Source organism: Hordeum vulgare, chromosome 7H (assembly GCF_904849725.1).
Source record: "Hordeum vulgare subsp. vulgare chromosome 7H, MorexV3_pseudomolecules_assembly, whole genome shotgun sequence".
Classification (NCBI taxonomy): domain Eukaryota; kingdom Viridiplantae; phylum Streptophyta; class Magnoliopsida; order Poales; family Poaceae; genus Hordeum; species Hordeum vulgare.
The window spans coordinates 617907129-617921304 of NC_058524.1; the positions used below are offsets into that span (position 1 = coordinate 617907129).

Here is a 14176-nt window from a genome sequence, read left to right on the forward strand (position 1 = left end):
GTTTGTGGAAGTCCTTTTCCTCTGAGGTGGCAGACTTGTGAGGTGAGGCTGCATGTTAAGAAAATTAGAGCTAGAGGGGATCCACTATTTGGTATCTATGGATTGCGGTCACTCCTACACGTTGACCGATCACTTAAACTCAAACACTGTGACCCATACACGTGGTTGGTCTAGACCCTTCTGTTCCCTATTTGTCCGTCGCCATTGTGTTCAGAGAGAGAGAGAGAGAGAGAGGATGAGGAGGACCATCCAAGGAGAAGAAACAGGAGGACATTGCAACCTCTGAACTCTCCATTCAGGTAACCGGTTAATCTTCTCTCTACAAATTTCTCATTTTTATCTGGCAACGAGGGTTGATCAACTCCTGGGGAGAGAGAAATGAACGCAAATGATGCAACATTACGGTGCAGTCATCAACAATCACAACTTGCTTTCATCTCATGGCCTTTCTATGTCACATATTATATCATTCTCTTTTCTATATCGAATTGGAGTTCATGGCTAAATATGAGAGATGACCTAAATCACCCTCCCCCTCAAATGACCTAAATCATATCCACGGGAATTTAATTTGAAAAGGTACATTATTTTTTCCAGGGTATTATATCTTGGAAATATCATTATTTATCAATAGTGTAAACGGTTTCAGACTAAAATTAGGAAATTATCCACTGGAATGTAAAGCCTACTGAAAATCAGAAGGTTGGAGTAAAATTTTGATGGTAGTAATAATATAACTCGTTTCTGTAGAAATAAATGATGCTTTTTTTTTTCAAAAATGTTGTCATTTGATATGTTTCTTAATCTTACCAGACTCATATGCGAGAGCTTGGGAGATCTTACAATGAAATGGAAAAACCTCTGTAAAGAGGCCTACACCTTGGAGACCTTGCAAACTGTTTCCCGATTCTTTCAGCGCCATCCTTCATTTTTCTGTTTATTGCTTTGCCTAGTAATATTGTACAAGTACTACTTCAGCTGGTTCTCACTGCTTGTGGCCGCATCACCAATCTTACTATTCACTGGTTTATTCCTTGGGGTCATCCTAACTTATGGTGAACCGAACAATCCGGAAAATGATTATATCTACAAAAAGATTGAGAAGGCTCCTCAAAATCAGAATATCCACAACACTGCTAAACTAGTCGGGGATGTATGTATTCCAAGAATTACATCTAGTGAAAATAGAATAGCTAACCACCACAACAATGAAAATAAATATCAGAAGGGATCTCATGGCCGATGCTCTTCTTCCAAATCAGCATCAAGTGCATCAGATGGCTCAGAAACTGATACACATCCAATGCTTCATGCATTTCATCAGCTTAGGTCGGCCGCCAGTTCATCAGTGTCTTCTCAAGATGGGGATTCCATTGACAGCAGCACCGAGGATGAATCCGAGAATCAAGAGGGCAAGCATGTAAATGAATTTGAGGAGAAAGAAGGTGTTAAAGTTGTTGCATGGACTGCTGACGATCAGAAGAGCATCTTGAAAATTGGATGTTTGGAGATTGAGAGAAACCAAAGGTTGGAGACCTTGATTGGACGCAGGGCTAGAAAATACACAGATAGGAACTTGAGAGAATTTGGCAACAGTGAGCCTCTGCCAACAAAGGAGGAGCTCTCAAAATTTAATGTTCAAATCCCAACTATTTTTGCCCCGAGGAGAAATCCTTTCGATCTTCCCTACAACGAAGATAACTTCCCAGAGTCTGCTCCATCTGCACCAATTAAAATGAGAAATGCATTTGACATTACATGCGAGCAAGAGGATGAAAGTAGCTCCACTGGAGGAGCTAACTCAAGTAATGTGGAGCCTACTCTTGTCGCGTCTCAAATAAAAAAGATTACAATGCTTAGGAGGCATGAGAGCTTCACAGAAGGAGCACCATTCCTCGCTGATTTCCGGCAAGATTTACAACCTTCTCGGTTCAAACCATACTTTGTTACAGAAAACATGTCCGATGAGGGAACTACGGTTCCAAGTCTTGAAGGAGAAGCTAGTGAAAAGAGCTCGGTTCAAGAGTTAGACAATTTTTCAGTTAACGATCAAGAAATCCAAAATGTTCTATTGGCTCTTGATACCGAGACACCCGTACTAATTAGTGATTCATCGGATGATGACATGTCTATACCATGTCGACATATAAATGATTGGGTGGACGCTCAAGACAATGAATATTTAAATTTATCTGACACTACTCCATTGGAAGGTCTTAGTGTAATGCAATACCCACAAGAAATGGAGATGACAAGCAATGATTTACATCACATGTCTCCGCATTCAGATGATCTTGACTTGATGTCATCATCAACTGAAGCTACAGATCCTTTTGAACGTAATAACAATGAACTAGCAGGTGATGTCTACAATATCACTTAGCTGTGTCAGCATTTATGTTACAAACCCTTGATTTTGTACCTAATGCTTTCCTTATTTCTAGGCAAGGAAGTTGAGACCCTTGATGACACCCAGATGGGTGATCCAGTTTACGATTCAAGTCCATCTGGAAGCGACAAGCCTACATCTATGAGTTCTCCAATTGACGCAGTTTTGCTGCATGGAGGTAATCAAGGATTTGAAGGACTTCATTTAACTGTAAATGTACCATTTTGTTATTATTATTTACTAAGATCATATTTTGATACAGGCTATCCTCATACTTCTGCTACGAGCAAGGAAGAAAAGAGTTCACCATCAATGATTGAGGTTCCTTCTAGTGAAATAGCTTCGCCTAGTTTGGCTTCAATGGAGGAAATCAGACAAAACGAAACTTCAGAGATAAGGGACTCATGATATTGTTTACCATGATGGAGCATGTGCACATTCTTTCAGCCATACCAACTAGGCAACATCAGATATTAGTTTTTGTCGAATTATTAGCTCCTAACCTAGTGGTAAATCTTATGACTATAGCTTATATTTCTATCACTTAAGTTATAAGTTATGAATCTATCCTTTTTTTTTGCTTAGTAGTAATGTTAACCCTTGGGATCTTTGAATGCTGCAAATATCTGAGACACATAATGGCATAGATAAATTTTGAATCGAGCAATACTCCACGAGCTATGTCGCTAATTTTCCAGTTCTGGTTAGTTTCACTTTTATAAGATCCAGCTTGGTTTGGTTAACACGGGACGCATCATCATTTGCCGGTTGGGATCCGAGGAGGAGGCGTCCGTGCTAGCAATGTGACAATGTCCAACCGAGAAGAAACATCAGCTTAGGATGAGGGGCTTAACACCAACACCACCAATGGGTTCAACGCGCCTATTAGAGAAGGTTCACCAAAGCCATCACCTGGAAACAAATGATCATGCGACCATTGTATTTTCGTGAAAGGCTTGGCATGCTGATGTAATTTGTCCAACCACCGTGTTTGAGTTTTATTATTGTCTCGCTGTGCTAGGATCGCAATTATGATTTTATCAATATAGCAATGGTGAATTTTGTGTTCCATGGGAATGCAGGAGCATCCAATTAGTGAAAAATAAAAAGCTGCGGAAATTCTCATGCATATAGAAGTTAAGTTGGCTTGCTTTCAAAACTGAAAAGTAAAAACGGTTGGTGCAGCTCCCTAACACAAATTAATATAGCGATCACAAAAAGGTCATTAGTCTAAAAGTTGCCATGCCTATACATGTTCTATACGTACGGATCCAGGACGGATTACAAATGAGCCAGATGACAGGTCATACGTGATAGATCCCGTGGATCGACAAGGCTAGATGTGTTCGGTGTGATGTGGAGATGTTACCTTGTGATGAACTCGATGAGCTCCCTCCGGTCGTCCATCGTGAGGTGGTGACGACGGTGGGGAAGGAGAGACATCCGGTGGCGGCGGTGATGGACTTCCCATCGCTTCAGTGCTACCCTCTGGATCGGATTAGGGTTGAGAGTGGAGAACCAGTGGCGGTGGCGAATCTCGTAACCCGTGCCATGGTCCCCACCTCCTCTATATATAGCACTGCGCGACAGGGGCCCACCAGCCTTACATGGGCTGGACGCCCCCGATCAGGGCGTAAGTCAAGGTCCAATGGGCCGTTGGGCCCATTGGGTAAAGAGATCAACCTAACATTCTCCCCCTTGATCTCATCATATACTTTTAACTTTACCCATTTCGTAACAGATCAATACATAGGGCATGTTTCATCGCCACGGCTCAATTGCCGATGGAATCAGACAGCCACAATGTACCTCTCTATTTTGAGACAGATTCTTTAACCTTGGGCCCTTTATTGTCCGAAAATATTAGACTATACCATAAAACCCATGTCGACTATGTGTTCTCCGAACACACTGGGCGGTAAGCCTTTGATAAGCAGATCTGCAAACACTTGTTTGTTGCTTTTATGCTTCAAGCATTTTTCCATAATTCCGGACTTTCTCCTTCACAACACGTAACTCTTTGTCAGTGTGTTTGGCATCAACACTTGACTCATTGTGACAGGAGCGAAAGAACTTAAAATGGTAATCGTCGTTGTCAACCATTATCCACTCCGGGTACAGGTAGCCTTAACCATGTTGCCCGTTCCTCAGCCTCATATCAAGCTATAACATATCATTGCATCACATTGATGACAATCGTTTTACTCATTTGGAGATTTTCCACACAAAACTCCGAGTATGAAAGTTAGCGACAATTGTGGATTTCGCTATACATTTCACAAGTCCTGCCTTTGTACTCACAATCTTTTGAGAGCACTTATTTCTTTTAGCATGAGGCCGATATCTTTGACTCAATTCCATTGATTTATCTATGGACTGGAAATTGCCAAAACAACCCGGATATATACGTGAACTGTGTCAGGGTAATTTCTTGAGCTTCCAACAACTGAAGCATATGGTACCATATCCGTTTACAATCTTTTCTTATTAACTTTTGGAACACCATAGTTTCCACTTCCATTACCCTTGACTATAAGAACAGGCGTAGGTTTTCTCGTATGCATGCTTTAGAGATCTTTCTTAGCATGTCCATGCGACATTCCTAATACCCCCTTTTATTCTTTTGAACTTTGAGGACAAGAACTTCTTTTCTCCTCCTGCAGTAGATTGACATCACCACTAGCAAGTAGGACATCATCCACATGCATAGGAATTGGGAAACGAATTTCCCATTCTATAACTTTGCAAGAATGCAATTGTCCTCTCATTTTCTTTGCACAAAATCTTTCGATTTAAGTCATGTTTCATACATTTACATATTTCCTTTGGAGTCATATTTGCCTTGAAAACCCTTCATAAAGTCTATGTTAGTGAAATTCAAATGATGGAATTTCACTAACATAGACTTTATAGCAGTCACAAGTATCTGATTTTCACATTCCTAGAGACCATCAAAATCTCAGGTACTGGTACTTATTTCATATGGGGTTGTCGTTGCTCTGTCATTGCCAAGAGGCAAATTCGTTCTATAGTCACCCATTTCCAAAAGGCAATAGGTTTTACAGGAACCTGTATCACAAGATCCCTTGTAGAGCTAACAACAGGTGTTGTATAGGTCATACAACATGCTCCTCCAGATTACTCCATCTTCACTAAAGAAATGGCGTATCTTTAAACTTTCTTCTTTATGGTACTTTAAGCACCATTGTTGCATTCCTTAGTCTGCTTTCGGAACTATAAAAGATCCAGAAATACAACTGTTTCTTTACTTTAGGGGTATCATAATGACGATATTCAGATGACTGCCGTACTCCCCTTGACAATCATATTCTTCATTAATGGATCACTTTAGATGCATAATGTGCATCACATCATCTAAAGTACAGAGGAGTCATGAAATACATTACAATGTATTTCATGTCTCTTTCTCCCCCTCGAAATGTGGCAAGAACTTTTCTGCCATAATTTCGAAACCCATTCATAGCTCTTGTGAAATGAGGAAACTTCGATTATCTAGCTCATTCATCTTATCACTTCATGTAAAATGAAGTTATAAGTTAACTAGTATGGGAGTACTTTTTCCTCATTTCATTTCAGAAACTCAACAGAGTTCTTTATCATTGTCTCTTTTGCAAGTCACACTTGCATATCATTCTTGTCTTTAGGTTCGTCTGTTACTTTTATCCTTTTTGGATTTAGTGATTACATAATGACCGTTACACATAAAGTGTACGGTCGATAATAGGAAAGCTTAATAGCTACTCCATACTTTTCTCCCATAGTGGGACACATTAACCGCACATGAGTCATCATAACTTTCTCCTGTCATACAGGATAAGACCTTTGCCAAAATTTCTCCCGCCATACACGGATTGTTGACATAATACAATGTCAACTTTACCCGGTTACGCAGGCATTCTTCTCAGACTTTTCCCGCGATGCGGGTAATTCCCTTTAAGGGACATCATAAATGCCATAATTGGCTCTTTTGACTGCATCAAATTCATAAATAAATCTGAATTATCTTTGACACACATGTTTGATCCGACGTTGGTCAAATTAAACATGCATGTTGCTTGTTTCATTTCAATCATGTTAACCAAAAAAAGGAGACTCCATCATAGAGAGTACATGAAAGACATTCGTCAACCAAGACTCTCGATGATCTATCTCTTTTCTTTTCTTGAATTAATATCCAATAATTCTTTTCTTTTGAAGCCATTCTTTAGAGAGAATTTATTCCCTCAAGTTATGTCCTTTCTTTTTCATCTTTCGGGTCACTAATACCCAAACATTCGCTTTCATGAGTGAAAGCTTGAATAAATTTTAGTCTGAGAAAACTTAGCCAATAAACAACAGTAATGAGCATAAAAATAACCCTACGTTGGTCTGATTAAAATCATGCACATTAAACCTTTCTGGAATATTCTAAATCACCGTTGTGGCAGAATTAGAATAAAACATTATTCTTCTGCAATAGTTCCATATCACCGTTGGGCAGAAATGGAAATAATGCATATAACTCATAAACAATGTGATGATAGTATTTGTATTGAACAACATTGCTAAGAAATAATCATCATCATCGCTAACCATATGCATTTCTTTATGTGTGCTCTGAAAATTGATCACTTTGATACAAAACTTATCAGTGATTTAAGCTTTGAACATAAGATGACTCATACAATTATAGTATTGTTATCATCAACGTTGGTCAGAAAACAACAATACCATATTTTAACTTTAAAACAAACTTCATTCTATTGTCATAGCGGAAACTGTTTGAATCTCATTTCACCCACAAGGGAAAAACTTTGCTAATAACAGTTCTTCCAACTAAATTTTCCCGTTGGTTCCAATTTAATTGGAGGATAAAATCTTTTTACTTTGCAGCGAAAAAACGTGAATATGAAAATTCATACTCCTTTACAGAAAATTATTCTGTTAAAAATAAAAATTCATGAACTTTATTAATGCTTTTATAAAGATCATGAACTTTTCCTTTTCTGAGAAAACTATTTTGTTCTAAAAAATCTTTCTATTTTTCTTTGCACAGACAAACTGTCAATACTCTTTGGGCCACCGAGCCTGCTCCCGCGCAGCTCCTAATCTGCTGGGCGAAACGTGCGAGGCCAGCCTAGCCTTGGCCTGTTGGGCCGCCGGCCTCAGCCGCCTGCCTTTTGGCCCTTTGGCCCGCTAGGGGTTAGGGTTTGCCTCCTGGCCGTCCATCGGGATCGAACGGCCGCCCGACTCTCTCGCTGGGTCAAAACCAGCAGGAGACGAGGCCGGGACTCAGTCTCCCCCCCCCCCGGCGCGCCGCTAGTCTTCCTTTCTCGCTCGAGGGCTGGAGCTCTCTCGCACGGCGGCTCTCTTGCCCCGCCGAGGAGTCCATGGCTGCCCGCCAGCGCCACTCACCACTCCTCCGTGGTGGCGCGCCTCCGTTTCTCCTCTCCCTTGAGCAACTCGACTCGTTCTGCTCTCCCGTAGAGAGCCCTCTCGCGCGAGCTCCATGCTCTGCGCTGTTTTGGCCGCCGGCGAAGGGGCTCCTTTCTTCGTGCGGTGGCTGCGGCGCCCCGTCGAGAGAGGCCCTGGGGTGGCCGCCGGCCGTGGCGGCCGAAAGCCCCATGCCGCGCGCCGCCGATCTCTTTTTCCTCTGGCGCCGGCCCCTTGGTTCCGGAGCGTCCCGTGGCAGGTGAGGTACCGGCCGCCGGTGGCAAGATCTGTCGATCTGCCGCCGTGTGTGCCTGCGGTCCTTCCTCCCGCGAAATGCTTTGGAGGTGAGGAGCCGGCCTCAGTCCCATCGGGCCTTCGGCCCCCTTTTCCACGTGCTCTCTCTCTAACCGTAGCGGCGGCGAGGTGGAGGTAAGCGCCGGCCGCAGCGACCATGGGTTTCGTGTCGTGCGTGCCTTGCACTTAACCTTCTTCCGTCGCGATTCCTTGCCGGGGTCGTGGCCTTCCTCTCGCCGGCTGCGCACACACCTTGCGGTCGGTGCGCCGCCGTCGAGCGGTCGGCTGCGGCCCCTTCCTTTTCTTTTCTTGTCTCAAGAGAGAGCTAGCATAACCCGGGCGAAAATCATCTTTGTTGCCACCCCCCTCGCCGGTGGCGCGTCCGCCTTGCGGTCGGCGCGCCGCCGTCGAGGGATTTGGTGATGAAGTCCTATGCCTTGTGGGAATCTTTGTTATTCTTGGTTTGCATGTTCCCTTCCTCCCTTTTTATTTGTTTTCTTTTTCAGATTCAATCCGACCTTTTCTTTGCCTCCGAAGAGGTGGTACCTTCGTCCGACGCCTCGGCTTGCCGATGCGCGTCGAGATCGAGAGGGTTGGCGCGGCCTTGCGGCGGCGCTTCTTTGCCGGATGGAAATCCGGTGACTTTCTTTTTCTTTTTCTTTTTAGCTCGATTTTTGCCCTCTTCTAGGGTTCATATCGGGGAGGGGAAACTTTTCTTGTACATGTTCCAACCGAAACTCATCTAAAGCCTCCTAGCTCTGATACCATTGATAGATTCCGTGGATCGACAAGGCTAGATGTGTACGGTGTGATGTGGAGATGTTACCTTGTGATGAACTCGATGAGCTCCCTCCGGTCGTCCATCGTGAGGTGGTGACGACGGTGGGGAAGGAGAGAGATCCGGTGGCGGCGGTGATAGACTTCCCATCGCTTCAATGCTACCCTCTGGATCGGATTAGGGTTGAGAGTGGGGAACCAGTGGCGGTGGCGAACCTCGTAACCCGTGCCATGGTCCCCACCTCCTCTATATATAGCACTGCGCGACAGGGGCCCACCAGCCTTACATGGGCTGGACGCCCCCGATCAGGGCATGAGTCAAGGTCCGGCCCATTGGGTAAAGAGATCAACCTAACAATACGTCCTTGTAACCCAATCATGGAGTGAGTTCTGTAGATTGGAGCAGCTGCTCCACAACATCAAATGCATCCTCATATCGCTTTTGTGGTATTCTTCCACTTTTGCTAAAATTCATGTATAGTTGGATCAACGGGTAGGCCATGTCACATTTTATGAATGGCTTGTAGACGCGTAGGAAAAATTGACGCATGTTTCTTAACACAGAGTTAGAATGGATGGTAAAAAATGAGTGCATAAAAGAAGAAAGAGAGTGGAATTTTTCCATAAGCAATATGTGCACATGGTAACCACGTATTGTTAGACGCTAGAAGCTAGTATAACTAATAAGAAAAATTCCGGTGAAACATTTACTAGATGAAGTTGCCAGCCACACAAACAATTGTGAAGAATTAAAGTCATGGGCACATGCCACATACCGGCCCGGCCCACATATTATGGTTGACTAGAGGCTGGGGCGCCACCTGGTGGCGCCTCCTATGGCAGGCTTGTGCGCACTTATCCTGTTTCTGCACATCTTGATCCGCGTGAGTGAAAGTTGGGTGGTGCCCTTTTCTTTTTGTTGTTTGTGATTCATGCCCAGTTACATAAAAACAATGCTAGCCTGCTCCCAACATATTATTATAACAAAGTTTAATCGCATCAGAGTCAAAGGAGCTAATTTGGTGCAAGAAAAAAAGCGAGCAGAAAAATCCTTGCCAAGGCCAATTAAATACAATGCTAGCTACTCGCAAAAAATAGAGGTAAACTGTATAGCTACAACAAGCAAAGATCTTCTGAAATGGCCTTTTGTAAGACTACCTGACTACTTGCATACTTTCAATCAAGAATATTTGACTACTTGTAGACTGTTTTTTATTTACTGTCAAATATAGCAGCAGACAGTAACACTTGCACCCTCTCGTAAAGGGTTACCTCCTCGAGGAGTTCTACAATAGTTCCGCCAACTGGATCACTTTTGCGTTTTTGTCAATCCCAGCAATCTTCATAGCTAGTCAATTGATTACTTCCATGTGACCATCCATCCATGAGAGAGAGACCTGCAATTGAAAAGCTTTCTGAAAGAGGTCAAACTCACAAAAATGAAAGCACACTGCATTATCAAGAGATATATCATCTAACCAACCAGCATTGGGGAAATCAGCACCCAAAAAATCATATTTCCAACGTCCTCCTCATACCCACTGCCCATGATGCTTACCTGTTTAGAGAAGAAGTGTCAAGAGATGGTTATCTCTTGTGGTACTAAACAAGAAGATGATAAAAAATAGGAAGAGATCGTAGGTTGTTACCTGCTTCCCATTAACCTCCTCCTCTCCTGGTCAGGCACCATCCATGCTTCCTCGTGCTGCCAATACTGCACACTCTGTGGTTGGTTCCTTCAATGTGTGGCCACAAGAGATGGTTATGTTATTATTATTCCTATAAACTAAAATATCTGTTAAACCGCCCGCATGATTAATAACATATCACAATTAAAATTTTAACTTCTAGCTTGCACACATCCACCCTGCACACAACTGGTACCTCCACAAAGGCTTAATCCATCTTAGTAAAACAAATTAAGTATGGTTAAGCAAGCATCACTCAGGCATACAATCTTCTGCTCCTTCTGTACCTGCACCATCTGGGGAACAAAATTACAGTTTGGTTAAGCAACCATCATTAAAAAAACAAGTAGCATGGGTCTGCAACTCTGCATTAATAATCATATAATTTGTACCAAATAATAAAAGATGGCTAAGAGGGCTCCCTCGTACTCATATCTAATACGATTACAATATGTGCAATAAATTAACATGTCATTGTCAATCTCGAGCTATTAATTATTCTACTAACCAACTAAAATGGCAAAGCAGACATCATTATCCCCGAGCCATAAATTCTAAAATGTCTAGAGCGAAGAATAAACATACGTTTTTCTCGACCTTGATGGGAATCGAACCATAGGCACTAGCAAAAATATTAAGGTTTAGCGGAAATGTTTAAATATTGTACCTTTCAACAAATGCTAATACTTGGCGCCCCATGTCTTCAGTTGTTGATGCCTGTGAGTTTAATTATTAGTAGACCGTCAGACACAATTACAGATATATCACATGAGTGTGCATACCTTTGATTCTAGGTTCGCCGAGATAGCTGATTTCACTGATGATTTAGCACAGTCTAGTTGGGTTTGGTCAACTGCAATAAAAAATGATGTTTCAGCCAATAAATGAACCATAAAAAACCCAATGACTGATGAACAAACATAGGAGAGTTAAAGTCATCTGTCAAAAGATAACACCAGGAGAGTTTGGGTTTAGGAACAAATGTTGCATCCTGATAATGAAATGATATCTTTGTCAGTCGCCCGTCACCAGAGTACAATAGCTAAATATGAAATATTTTGTTTTTCGTGTATAATACCACCAACTCACCGAATCTAGCAATAACTGATAAGTGAACTGCACGGTTTATGTTCTTACCCGGAAAAAGAAAAGCTACCAACTTCAATATTTGCAAGTATTCTTATCCAAACGATAACAACAAAATAAAGTTCCCACATAACATGAATCATGCATAACAGGGCTTGCTTATCAAAAGATAAATGATACATCAACCAACAAAAGGCATAAATGATACCTACAGTTGATGTATGAATTCCAAAAATGACAGTGTTACTGTGAACATCCTTGAAAGCAGAGTTCGATATGATTTGGTCAAATTCATTTACAAGGGGATCTGCACAAAGCAACCACAATTCAGGCATTAATATGGTTACTAATGCAGATACAAAATATTTCTAGTGCTATCAGAGTCTGAATAATCGAAACTTTGAAGCACATGCTCATGTCAGTGCATTATTACTATCCACAAGCATCATATAATGGTTGCCATAAAATGGGATTCTCTAAAAGTTGAACCACATATATGAAAATTTTCATCATTGTATGCTTACTTTGGCCTGAATGCAAGCCTTTCCGTGGAAAACATGCCGCCACCACCACCACCCAGAAGGGCCTGTAAAAGGTAAAATAGCTCCTGTTGAATTAAACCAGCATGTTGTAGCGACATCAGTAGAAGTATTTTATTTATTATGAATCTGAAGAACAAATGCAGTAGCAAAATCGTTTTGTTTCAGCCATCCACGAGGGAGGTCGAATGCTAGAGCAACATGTGTGTTATATTTTTCAAAAAGACACCAAAGTAAGAACAAACGTACGTGTTGAATGATATCAAATAATGACAATGATGAGTGACTCAAAGTCATAAAGCATTCCAGTGAACCTGCTGCCCGTCTGCATTCTCTACCAAGATAGGCAGATTTTGGCTTTATTAATGTTTCAGTCTGCTATTAGCACTATTACTAATCAAACTTGTCGAACATCCGGTTATCTCGTTGAAGCGCATAAGAAAATGAGAAGCAAGATGGCAAACTAAAAAGGTATCTCGTTGAAGCGGATAAGAAAACGAGAAGCAAGATGGCAAACTAAAAAGGTGCGGCCGAATCCATGAATTGACAATGCAGTTAACACCTCGTCCAACCACCCAACATCATTTCACCCGACGACACATAAGCTAGAAACGTAATTGGGTGAATTGAAGAGAGAAAAAACAGCAGCTACATCGCAAGCTAGAAACTTAAGTAGGTGAATGAACCCATCAGTAAAAAGAATCCCGCATCTTCCAAGCATAATCTTCCCCAATCTTCTCAGATCCACTTCTCTTGCCTTCCCCACGAAGTTCCTCTCATCAACGACCACGGGTAGGCGAAGGAGATGAAGCAACAAGCTCGGTCTGCTCGTGCACCCGCCTCCCACCGCTCATGACCGACAGATCCTTGCCTCCCGACCGATGAACTTGGAGGAGGGCGGGGATGAGAACAAGTCTGGGCAGGAGGAAACGCATAGGGGACGGGTTGACAACGACAATTTTTCCAACGCACCTGGCGACGGAGGAAGGCGAGTTCCGGGACGCTGCGCTAGCACCAGCATCGCCGGCTCTGAACTCGCAGCCATGAAAAGGATGAGGCGGGTCAAGCGGAAGAGGCAGCGGCTGGTGGGAGGAGGCCACAAGAGAGAGAAGGGAATGGGAGAAGGAGGCGGAACCCTTGCAGGTCACTCGAGGAGAAGACGAGAGAGAGATATTTTTTAGAAGATGAGAGAGACGTGGGACGTATTTACCTTGGGGAGGTGTTATCCTGAGATAGATCCTGCCATAGTAAAATCGTGGACGTGGCATACGCGAGAGGATGCCCTTCCTGCGTAGCTTCTTGTTGTTGATAGTTGTCATCTATGATATAGAGAAATTGCTCACGAGAACTATGGACTCTGATGAACATAAATTGCTTGCAACATTAATGAAAAAGGGACATTGTGTGAACCCATCCATGACTCGTGCATATAAATGTGGGTATCCATCTTGGATTTAAATTGTCAGGACATAAAACTACATATAATGAGGACGCCTCAAAAATGCCGTCCTCACTGGCTTCCCCGGAGCATTTTGAAATCGCCCACGCGCCCAGACCATTCTGAGCTCGCCCGCGCAGGGGAGGCAGGGGAATAGCAGACCATCTTCAACTGAACAATTGTGTTTGCTGATTTTTTTTCTTTAACTAAACACTTCCTGGAAATTTTGATTTAACCGAACATTTGTGCTTGCATTTGTTGTATTACTCGAGTTAAATGAAATTAGTGTCATCTGTACTGCTCAATTTTGCTAAAATAATGAATCACTTTTCAAATATTTTGGAGAGGCTACTTAAATGGTGCAAGATGGATACATTAAGAATTCATGCAACACAAGATTAGGTATCTACTGTACTTTTGTTTTTCTATGACTGTATATGTTCAGCACTTGTCAGTTGACATCAAGAAAGGCCTTGATAGAACAATTTTTGATAAATTTAGCAAAGGCCTTGATAGAACAAATTTTGATAAA

At 42.3% G+C, this 14176-nt stretch overlaps 1 protein-coding gene across 1 annotated transcript; it reads left to right on the forward strand.

Moving 5' to 3' along the window:
- The first annotated feature begins 270 nt into the window (after positions 1–270).
- On the forward strand, positions 271–3032 carry LOC123413659. The gene is made up of 4 exons (XM_045106599.1): positions 271–299; positions 814–2360; positions 2454–2567; positions 2652–3032. Exons 2-4 carry the CDS (start codon positions 845–847, stop codon positions 2795–2797), a joined length of 1776 nt encoding a protein of 591 aa, XP_044962534.1. The 5' UTR covers positions 271–299; positions 814–844; the 3' UTR covers positions 2798–3032.
- The last annotated feature ends 11144 nt before the right edge of the window (positions 3033–14176 follow it).